The 12,053-nt window shown below is 44.5% G+C and overlaps 1 protein-coding gene across 1 annotated transcript; it reads right to left on the bottom strand.

Moving 5' to 3' along the window:
* Positions 1-3,023: 3,023 nt before the first annotated feature.
* Positions 3,024-3,903, bottom strand: LOC8026099 (elongation of very long chain fatty acids protein AAEL008004-like). The gene has a single exon (XM_029983994.4). It carries the CDS (start codon positions 3,901-3,903, stop codon positions 3,094-3,096), a length of 810 nt encoding a protein of 269 aa, XP_029839854.2. The 3' UTR covers positions 3,024-3,093.
* Between the last annotated feature and the right edge of the window lie 8,150 nt (positions 3,904-12,053).

Consider the following 12,053-nt stretch of genomic DNA (forward strand, 5'->3'; position numbering starts at 1 on the left):
CTTGACACAAATTGGACCTTTCGACTCGTTGGACCTCTTGACGCGTTGGACCTCTTGACTCGAATTGGACCTTTTGACTAGTTGGACCTCTTGACTAGGCTGTCACGTGGCTATTGGACCTCTTGACTCGTTGGACCTTTTGACTCGTTGGACCTCTTGACCATAAGCGGGGGGGGGGGGGGGGGGGGGGGAGGTGGGGCAAGCTATATCCGTTTTTTTTAGTGCCTTTGTTTTTTCTTTGCGATCGAAGACGGGGAGAGGAGGACACCAAGTGATTGTGTGCCTCTTCGAGAAGAGCGAGACGGTAAGTGCACAGACAATTATTAACAATGTCCTTCTTGGTTAAGTGACTACGACCATTTTCATAATGTCACAAAACAAGACAACGTTCCGTCTACTACAGAGCCTTCTGGTCTAGCCTAAAATCCACTAAAAGAGATGTGACAATATGTGAAGGTGTTACTGCCACAAACATCCTCGTTCGTTCCTGCACACTTATCTTCTCTTAGAAAACAGGATGTTTTGTTTTCTGCTTCTTTCACCTTATTTTAAAAGCTACTCAGTGCTGCCAGATTGGGCTATAATAGCCAAATTGGGATACATAGTTTTCTATAGGTGGCGTCGAAATTTCGTTGTTGGCTATGTGGCTATTTTGGGCTATTTCTAAGGATACTGCGAACGTTTGTCAAAACCTCAGGTTCGACGTCCAACTCTGAGATTTGACTAGTTAATATTCGAACTTCTTATCGGCTTCCTTTTTTTGTCCAGTCCAGAGGAGAGAGAGCAAGGAGAAATTGATTTCAAACTTCAATAAACTTGGGGGTTCTCACAATGCGCAGAGAAGCAATGCTTGCAGAGTTCAAGCGGTCTCGCCACAGCGCAGGGGAGCAAACCAAACAAATGGCACTATTACTACTACCACAGGCTCCTTGACCACAGGCCCGGTAGCGCATCTTCTACCAGAACCTAGACTGAACTCTCCAAAGGATGCTTTGGTGCCCATATTTGAGAATCCTTGGGCACCCAAGTTCCTAAGAATGAGAAGTCCACAGCTTACTGTATGATCATATCTCCCGAAATTCAAAATAAAGCTGTCTTTGTGTGTTCTGTATTTCTGAAAACCTAAAAGGAATGGTCAGTGCTGCACGGATTTTTATTCTTCCGAAACCTATTTTTGAAAAATTCCCAAGGGACATAATGTACACAAAATGTGGCGCATCTGAGGGTTGAAAAGGAGAATGCAACGTGTTTTGCATGTATGTGAAAATTCCCAATAAAAGGCTTTAAAGTAATTGTTTTAGTTTTGGCTATTTTGGCTATATATTTTTTTACGATTTTGGCTATATTTGGGCTATACTCCCCAGCGATTTGGCGGTTTTTTGTGGGGCTATCTGGCAACACTGAAGCTACTTACTTTTTTTGTAATACAACTTCCAGGGTTGTCCCAGTTTATTTGTCAATTTCAGCCAGGTTATCTGCATCTCAGTCACTCCTTCTGTGAGTCAGCCTTTTGCGAGCCCTTCGAAATGTTTTTTTTTCTCGATTACTTATATTTATATATTGTAAACTTTTTCTAATTCACCAATGTCTCAACCGAGAGACGACCTGTTCAGAACCAAAGGAAGAAGAATATCGATCCATATTATCACCCAATACATGCCGGTATTGTAAGATGTACATGAATAAATTTTTATTCTAGGTTTGGCTAGATGTATGACGACTTCCATAGCTTCGGGATTTCGACAGTGGAGAATTTGAGTAGATCGGTCCGATGACTCCGATAACGACACCCGATACTCCACCGCCGCCCTTGCGCATGCATCATATCGTTATCGGGAGTATCGGAGGTATCGCAAGGATCTACTAAAATTCTGAAATATCAGGCAACGGCTGCAACGACGAAGCTTTGCTCTATCTTGGAGGTAAATAGTACTTCCATTGCTTCGCTGAAAAAGCTCAATGCAGAGCATAAAACATTCGTGAGGCACAGTATGGAACTCACATCCTCTTCACCGATATTGGGGATGCAAGCACTCGAACGTCCAGATGGTTTAAGCCGGCGAAACTGCCCATTGTGTTGGCGTATGTGTGTGCGTGTTAACGGTGAGAAGCGATGGTATGATGGCGGAGCCGCCGGGTACGAAAAAGAACGCCGCGCCGATAGTCCCCTGCAAGAGCATTCGCTGCACATACCGAACCGTACAAAAACATACACGCACACACACATGCTTCAGCATCTGTTTATCCCCCACTTTGGTTCCTCGCCCGACCCCTGAACACGCTTTCAAAAAACATGCCGCTAAAAAAAAAAATGTAATGGCCGGCTTTTGACCCCCCCTTCTAGACTTGAATGCAAAGACCGTGCGCGCCCCGTGCCCTTCATGAATGTAGCTGTGAAGCCCGAGCCCGGCCTGTGGCCCGCGGTCTGGACCGTAACAGTGCAGATCTCTCCCTGCGACGTCGACGGCTCACCCTCTGTTATGATTGGGCAGACATCGCCCCATCGCGGCGATCGCGACGGAGTTAGCGCAATTACACTCTTCTGCTGGAAGCGACTCGAATAAAACGGCCGGGGAAGCCTTCGCGCGCGCGGTTCGCGATCTCGGAGGTTATGGTTTTCGTCACATGCCGCGCGCGTTCGGCACCACAGGGCGCCCCCGTAGAAGGACGAGGTTTCCGCGTTGTCCGGTTAAAATATGACGCACTGATATTTGGTTACTCTCTTCGTGCCCGCTGGGTTGTCCGAACCACAAAAAAACGTGAAAACAGCAAAAAAAAAAAAAGAAATATACGTTTAAATAGGATTGCAGGACCCCCTTTAAGGTGACTCATATATTTCCACTATATTTTCTCCAAGAAAGGTTGCGGATCTTGTTTCACTCAACAAAAAATAATGTTTGACTTCATTTTGGTCAGATTTCTTGTGTAGCTTTTATTCTATTTTATGTCATCTATCTTAAATCACGCACGAGCTACCATTACTACATATATTTATTTGCATTCAGGTTAAATATTTGCGCCACTTTACTCTTTTAAGCACGAATAACATTTTCAGTACATTTGTCAGCGACAAGAAAACAGCCAACAAATTAATCACTGGGCTTTATCGCTGAGACCGCTCCGTCTCAGATAGGCATTCACGTAAAAATGAAAGAATAGAACGGTAATGACGACTAGCGGAAAAAGCCCAAGCACCATGTGGAACCTGGGATAGCCGCAGTCGATGAACAGCGGAAACAAGCCGTGGATGAATATGATGCCGAATTGTAGCAGTTGGAGCTGCGTCAAGTGTCGCTTCCACCAGAGGTACGGGCGAAAAACGGGACCCAGAAGAGACAGGAAGTAGTACGAGTGCATGACGACGTGAACGAAACTGTTGACGAAAATTCCTAAGGCAGGCTGTCCATCTGCACCGTAGGCGAGAGCATACCAGCCGCAGAAGAGCACTGCGCCGTGGTGGAAAACGTGAAGGAAGGAAACGTGCGAGTCCTTCTTTCGAAGTACAAAGAAGATGGTGTCCAGGAGGTCGGCCATTCTCACCCAGTGGTTCCACCAGCAAAGTTCCAGGTACTCCATCGTGACCTTGTCTCTAGCCTCGAAGTCGATGCCCTGGCAAATGATGTTGTAGCCACCTCCCAGGTAGGACCTGGATAAGAATTTGATGGCGTAGTAGGCATTGGCGACGATCATGAACAGGTTATGAAGGAGGATGAACGGCTTGAGGCCTTCGTACGGCTGGCGTCCTTTCATGAACCTGGGTCCTGCTATCTTGACTAGGTACACATAGCCGGCAACTAGTGTGACCAGGAAGGTCTTGTTGCCGACCAGCATCCACCCCTTGGTGCGGGGGTCACGCTGCGGGAGGATGTCGTAAAGGTCCCTGCCGAAGTCGGCAGAAGACATGATCAACTGCGCTTGTTCTTTCTCGAGCGGGAATGCATTTGCGAATACGCTGTATTAGGCACTCGGGCTGCGATGCGATCCAGCTGCGACGTCGCTTTTATTTTGTTAATAATAAAAGTAAAATACTCGGGCAAAAGTAACGGAAGCAGACGGTCATGGTTTGCAGGCTTTGTTGAAATCAAACACTGCATGTGTACTTTTCCGGTTGGGCAGACGCCATTGAAGCTTTCAACCACCTGCCGATGTCGAGTGTCATTTCATTCTTTGCATTCGTTCTTCATAGGCTCCGGGGATCTGCACAACGAAAGGAGAAATCAGCTAAAGGAAGACCAAAACGATATAACAAAGATAACCCGTGCTTGTAATGTCACACTTCTCTAGACCTTCTCCGCTCATCTTCTAACCTCCTTTTTGCCGGCACTTCCTGCACCAACCGCCACGATCGAACACCTGAGATGACACACAGGCTTCTACGAAGCATTCATTCACCGGTCGAAGACGCGTTCCGGCACTGTGGTCAAATGTATTACGAGACAGGAAACACTGAGTGATAACCACTGAATCGAGGAATATTATGCAACCACAAGGCACTCGTTTGGTGTCTTTTAAAATGGGGAATGAAGGAGTATGTAAGGAAACCGTATACTGCATGCTACTCCCTCACTGTTCTCATCCTCTACGCAGAAACAAAATCAAAACCTTTAGTTGTGACTTTTCACTACGGGAAACCGCAAGTTCAAGAAGTTTGTCCACGAGCGGAAAGCTCATCTAAAAAAAGGAGTAAAACCTTGCTAGCTCAACGGTCTGTTTCGCACAGCTTCAGTCATTTTAGGGCTACCTAGCTCATCCGCTGCAGATTAAAACATTGGTTATTATTGCTGTAGATTGCAGCGAGAGCTTATGTTCAAGGCATAAAAACTAGGCCGTATACTTTGTGGGGACTCCTGTGGTCTCCCTTCCTCTATGACTGTGCTAACGGCCGCGGGTCTAAACGCTCGGCCTCCTTCGCCGTGAGCTCCGACCTGTTCGTGAAGCGGAGGGTCCCCTGTCTCGGAGGGCCCCCTCTCACTCTCTCCCGAGGGGACCTCTTTCTGTTCCCCCGCTCGGATGCGGATCACTGTTGACAGGCTAGGAGGTTTTTCCTCTGGCTTTCCCGCTTCCGGGAGAGAGACTCGTCCGGTGACCGCGAAAGATATAGGACGTGTATCAGCGACCTATTTGATGCAAAAGGAGCCGGACGTCCATCCGTGTCCAAGACTGATGACGACATTTAGCGCGCACGTGAACAGATTATTTCGGATAGACGAGTGTATCATTGACAAATAGTCTGCGAATCAGTCAAGGCTCTGCCTAGGCAATGATTCATGAGAGGCTTGAAGTGGAAATGTTAAGGTTAAAATAATTTCTACATTCAGAGTGCCCATTATTTTTTTCAATCACTCTCGTACTAAGATTTACCTGCTGGCGTTGATAACTCTGGTAAGATGCTCAGGACCAGAGATGGCAATTTTTTTAAGTAATTAACATACATTACTGTTTACTTTTTGAAGCCTGCAAAAATGTAATTAAATTACATTACAAATTACCGCAGACCAAAAGTAATGACATTACATTAACATTACTTTCCCAAAGTAATGAAATTGCTTTGACATTACTTTTGAATACCTTGAGGCAGGAATTGGTGCTCAATTTATTTATCGCATATGTACCAAAACTCAGACCTTCCTGTTTACACCGCAACAGCCTTATGCGCCTCACGACGTGAGTGTTAAATATCACGAAGAGCTTTTCTAGATGTGACTCAAAGAAAGTCTACTTACCGGTTTCGCTGTTCATTCAACGGTGGAGGTCCTTACTAAACGGGTGCATGATTCCTTCTTCCTGATTTAAACGAAGTTATAGTCCGTGTCAGTCGGTTAAGTCGGGTCACTGGAGCTCGTTCTTACAAGGAGTCGTCACGTGAAACGTTTCCTTTCCGCCTCGGAGGCAGTATGATCACATCGTCCCAAGCGCACTAGTTAACGTATTCCCCGTCAATCCTCTCAATGAGTATTGTTCCCAAACACAGTTTTTGCGCAATGTCGCACAAGGGGGCTGGATAATTGCTAAGCACAAGCGTCGTCAGTTGAGGAAAGGAATGACGTGAGCTTCCTAAGTTGTGCATTTTACCGACAAACGGGTGGCGATATTAACTTGTAGGCTTATTCCCGAATAAACTTTCCAAGGGAAGGCAGCGATGCATACCGCGAGATGCACCTGCTTTGCTCGAGGATGCACCATACGTTCTGGGGCCTTGACAAGGCTTTTGGAATGAAGTATTTATTCCGGTTGTTCACAATGGTCGAAGCTTACGATTTGACCTTGCTTGACAAAAGAACAAGAAGTCTGAGGATCTGCTCGTCCTGTCCTCTCAGGTTTTAAAATGTCTTGACCTCACTGGTGATGTGCCCTTCGCCTTGTAGCCTACAAGCCGTCCACCATTAAGCTGACAGTGCGGTAAAAGTTACGTGCTCGTTCAAACAGTCACACGTCTATCTTTCTCCAAGTAACCCCGTTTTCGTTCATATACCCACGCGCAGAGAGGGGGACGGGTCAGGTGATTAAAGGGAGGTGCTTATAATTGGTTCTGGTTAGCTCGCAGCTCCTACCGCACTGCTAGCTTAGGGCTGAACGAAGTACAGTATCGTCGGGATCATGTGAATCCGTGAATGTCTCTTGCCTGGAATTCGTAAGCCGTGTCCTTCCAGCGACGTATACACGTAAGCTTTTTTCCTTGGCCTTTCCAGCCCTCCTTTGTGCGTCGGTTTAGTTCTTCGTACGAGGCTTCGCACTCAGGTTGCCGTCGTTTATTTTTCCTGGTGTCTCCTTCACAACATTTCACCATGCAAGCTAAATGTTTTCTTCTTTTCTTAAAGCCTGCAAACGAGCTTTTTTAATTTGGGACAAAGTAACTTCACAAGTAATGAGTAATTGTTGTCCAAATTACTGCCTTAAAGTAATTCATTACGTTACTATATTACTAGCCTAGAGAAGTAATTCATTACATTATTCAATACCACAAAAAGTAATTTAATTACTGTAATTTCATTACAGTCATGTCATTACTGCCATCATTGCTCAGTACATGTATATATAGTCTTTAAGAGGGTGTGCAAGACGCATAGCTAGTCACCCAGGGAGAGGGTATATTCGCCGTCTTGCAGGGATGGGTAATAAAGAAAGGTGAATGTAGGAATTAAAATGTGATGACGGGAGTGTAGTATTATACATATAAGTCAATTATGTGGTGGAAGCGACAGGTTCTAGCTTCCCCGCCGGTCTAAATCCCGGCTCGAGCGTGCGCTCCTCCTAAGAAGAGTTCCGATTTCTCCCAGACGATTAATATGACCTTTGGCTAGACTTCGAATGTTTAAAAAGTAAGGGATGGGCGCTTATTGGGGCGTGGGCGTGGGCTCGGTATTTTACCCTATCAAGCGCCGTGCAAGGATATTGCGACGCTCGTATAATCACTCAAGACCACGAGCTGATTAAATCCTATATCATTTAATGAAAATATATTAACTTTCCGTGTGGCAGGGGTACTAAACTTACTATTTGCAGTCAACTAATTTACTTCTCCCTATGGGCTGGAGCTTCCTTAGAACAAAATATAACTTAATTTGTATATAATAATAATATAACCTTAATACAGTTAAGATTCTTGTATAAACGCGGTAAACGCAGTACAATAACATCAGTATAAATAAACATATAAGCACAAACAACGCACTTTCAATGACCACACAAACTTGTTACTCGCCTTTCAGTAAAAAATAAAATCTTATCACGCATAATTTACAAATGTCGACGCAACAGCACAAGATAACGACGAAGAACAAGATTTCATTCTATCACAAAAAAAAAAAAAACTACTTCAGCATTTTACTCGCGTCCTACATGACCAAGAGAGCCCGTAAAGAAGTTGTTTCTCGCCTGTCGATCGTATCCATACGTCGCTGAATACCACGACGAAAACATTTGAACACGAACTCTAAGAAGTCTCTTTTTCGAGAGAGGTCTATCGATAATCGACAAGTGTCATCGTTGACTATTTGCCACGCACGTCACTCAAACCGTAGCGGGACTTGTTCCGCGAATTGACGTAAATGCCGTAATATCAAGCAAATACAAAAAAAAAAAAAAAAAAAAAAATATATTACTTGAGATTGCGGTGATGGCAGGAAAACTGCGGTAAAGAAACAAGTCTCAAAAGTGCCACACGCGAGATCAGCGGCGACGAAAGGCTTAACGTTGTCGATGACTGGATTTTCTTTCGGTTTCCTTCCCTTCTGAAATGTCTCAGCGTTCCTTTTCAGACGATCAGCAGCTCACACATAACGTAAATTTACAAGAATCGGAGCCCGTATGAGGGAAGAAAATGTCGCATTGTGCCGGTTCATTCAAAAAGGGTGGGGAGCTGCGGGACTGCCCGTTGTCTTGGGGTTAGGGGGAAAATCCTAAATATAAATTTGGTGCTTTCAACCTTGGTAACGCATTTCATATTACGTTTATATTATGTATATATATATATATATATATATATGTATTGTGCAAGACTGCGCTTTTAAAACGTATATTAATGGCGGATAAACGGGCAAGAACACCACCGACCCGCTCGACAAGAGAAAGAGAGAGAACATCTTTATTGAAAAGAATTTTTCCCTATGTCCAGGGCATTCTTTTGAAAGGAATCAGGGAAGCGCTGGGGTAGATGACCTTTCTAATCCTTCGGCCTCGATTACCCGTTTACATGGGCAATGAGCGCTTCGAAGAACTGTTCCACCCGATCGGGCGGAGGGGGGGGGGGGGGGGGGGGGAGGGCAGCAACTCCTGCCAGGAAGAGGGAGGGTTTGGGAGGGGAGGTGGACTAGGAGTGTAGTAACAGTACCAGTAGGTATGTGCAATGTTAAGATAGCCGCCACATTGGGGGCACTTGGGAGAGCCTCGTGCCTGGGTGTAGAGGTGTGTAAAGTGAGGTGATGGGACTCAGAGGAGTGTGTCTGTTTTGGCTCGCCGGATGATGCTGGCATCGGTCCTGGAGGAGGAAGCTGGGGGAGGTGGGAGCAGTCGTCTCGAGAGGTGTTGTTGCTCAAGGTGTGTACGAAGTTGCTGGTGCTGTGTGATGCGAAGTGTGTGTGTGTTCGTGTGTGTGTGTGGGGGGTGATAAAGGGATGGCCAGGGAGTGGGAGTACCCGGAGAGGCATTGCCTCGGGTAAACGCGTCATCACGCGCGTTACCTTCCACGTCCGCGTGACCTGGGGTCCATATTATCGGAAAATGGTAATTAGGGTTCTTGTCAAGCAAGTCTTTGAGAATCGTACAACAAGAAACTTTTTTTTTTTTTCATGTCGAAGCCAGATATTTTTTCACGTAGTTGTGACATGGCCTTCCTTCACCGACATTGCGACGTAACCACTCGGAGCGCTACGGCCTTCTTTCTAGGAGGTGTTTGCCGCGCGAAGTGGGCGAAGAGGGCAGCCCTGGCGTCGCGCGAAGAACGTCACAACGAAGCGGGAATCTTCGTATCATCTGCTTGAAAGACTGATTTTCAAACATTACTCGCGTTATGCGAGATCCCACTTTGGCAGCGTCCAGTCGCTACGCGTAATGCGGGACGGTTTTAGAAACGTTTACCGCACTTACCCCACTTACTTCACGTATCACCGAGCACTAGTGGCGGTCGTCAGTGGCATACTCGATGCCAACCACGACAGCTATGATAATTAACCGCGTCGCACCTCCCTCCGCGGGTGCTTGACGGCACAATAGGGAGTTTTCGTAGATCGTTTTCGCCGTCCGGCAAAACTTTCCGAGACGCGCCACGGTACCCGGAACTCTGCAGCCACGGATCGTCGCGCAACCGCTGTAGCGGCTTCTTCGTTGCGGAGGGCTTAGCGGAGGGGAAAACACGGTCTACGAAAACTTCCTACTTCCATCCGCATTGTGAGACAATACTACAGCTGTCGCTCTCGTGTCTTCGCACATTGTAAAAAAAGAAACAAAAAAAAACCTATTTTTTATTTTTTTTTATTTTCGCAAAATTTGTTGACTAGTTTGTGGTGTTCGCATTATTGGCGTTGTCAAGAATGCGGTCCCCGGAATTTCCTCATCAAGCTTTCCGATCACCGCTATGACGATATTTGAATGCGGCTTCTCATTTTCTAAAACTTTTTCCCGTGACTGACATTGCGTGGAGGAGAAAATAACGTGTGTTTCATAGATTACGAATTTCAAGAAATATTTTTAAAGGGATGCTGAACCGAAATTCATATTTCATAAAATAAACTTACAGAAGTGTTCAACAGGGCGCCATAAACCAGGAAACATCCCTCATATAGTCATATCTCGACCGGATGACCGTATTTCTGGGAAATAAAGGAGCGAACGAGGGAGATATGTCGACGTCATCTTATCGCAGAAGAGTTGAGAAGGAGGATAAATAGCCTTGCTCCCTTCCCTCTCCGCGCCATCAGGGAGTCAAAGCGGAAAGAGGGGGAAATGAGAATCGCGAAGTCACGCGTTTTTTTGGCCTTGTGCCCGAGCCCGCTCTTCTTTCACAAAAATACGACGATCCGTTGGAGATAATCACTTCATGAGTGACGTTTGGGGATTTGTAGCGTCCCGCCTATCGATCCTGCGTTGTTTTCTGAAATTTGATTGTCGGTTCAGCATCTTTTTAAGCGGTATATACTGAAAATACAAAAATGTTTACATTCTCTCTTTAACATACTATGTCATCTCTTTGTAACGATTTTTACTAATTCAAATAGTGGTAGTAGGTGCCGCCTGTGTTGAAGAAGTTGAGTGAGGGCCTTTGAGAAACCATACAATTTGTGATTCACATTTCAGTAATTGCGTCACATTTTCTGGGTAAAAAAAAGAAAAAAAACAAGCGCTGGAGGGTGGAAAGTCAAGAGCCTAGTATCAAGTATAAAATTGGTAACATGTGAACTGACTATTTTGTAAATACTGTCCTTCGAATGATCCCTACCTTTTCACTGGGATGAATCCGCAGTGCCCAAGCTTGTCAGTTGGATTCAGTTAGACGTTTTACATGTTAATAAAACAATGTATTGAATTACAATTACACTGACTGTCGGTTAAAAAGTATAAAATTAGATTACTTGATTACTTGAGAGAAAAAGTAACGGGCTTTTACTCAAAAACGTACTGTTATTTTTGTATTACTTAAGATTCTCAAAATGGCACATGGGCTCCGTAATCTAAACCCTACGACAAGAAAAAAGAAAATAACGTCTTCCTTACGGGTTAAAAACTGTTTCTTTTTTGTAATGCCCATGATTGGGTTAGAACCACCGGATTACAAAATACTACATAAATTTGTAGTATACGCTGACGACACCACGTAAGTTTTGCTTAAGTCACGATTTTACTTATTAAGGTTAGGGAAATTGGTACAGGACAGTGCGCAAGACGTTAACCCTCCCAAAACAAAAACCATTATTTTTCGCCCTAAATATAAACAAGTTTAAATGACCAGAAAAATCTTCAATTCAAGTCACATAGAAAAATAAATAATTTTAAAACGCTCAGTGCACGTAGTTGTTTTATATATATATTTATAAGTCATGGGACAATGATATTAATTATTTTATTTCAAATTTTTCCACGTGTTATCGGTTTGACATGCCACCACAGCTGAAATCTTCCAATTGCTGTTGGAATAATTATTCATAATGCGTTATCCCCCCCCCCCCCCCCCCCCCCCCAAAACACACTTAAGTAATTTCAGCCTTGAATGGAGTGCGAACATAAAAACCAATCTTGGTAAAATTTACCTTATCCAGAAAAAAAAAAAACGTTGAGAGCATTCTACAATGCCCCTTATGATTCTCACACTAATACCATGTTCTATAATTTGTAAATAATACAAATTCATAGCTTTCATGATCATGGACTATGCGTCACTGTGAAAAACGAAAAAATAGCTGAAGCTTCAATATTAAAATAAGCTAGCTTCATTAGAACAAAATTATATATAATTTACGCGAGCCGCCACAATGAACATTGGAAGGTTCTTAAATTCAAACGAAATTATGGACAACAACAGGTTACAGTTCTTCAACAGCTGAGATAAACATAAACCTTGA

The sequence above is a fragment of the Ixodes scapularis genome, unplaced genomic scaffold, assembly GCF_016920785.2.
Source record: "Ixodes scapularis isolate PalLabHiFi unplaced genomic scaffold, ASM1692078v2 PGA_scaffold3__209_contigs__length_174095766, whole genome shotgun sequence".
NCBI lineage: Eukaryota > Metazoa > Arthropoda > Arachnida > Ixodida > Ixodidae > Ixodes > Ixodes scapularis.

Excerpts from the sequence above, each read along its gene's own strand:
- LOC8026099 (XM_029983994.4), bottom strand. The coding sequence starts at position 3,903 with ATGTCTTCTGCCGACTTCGGCAGGGACCTTTACGACATCCTCCCGCAG.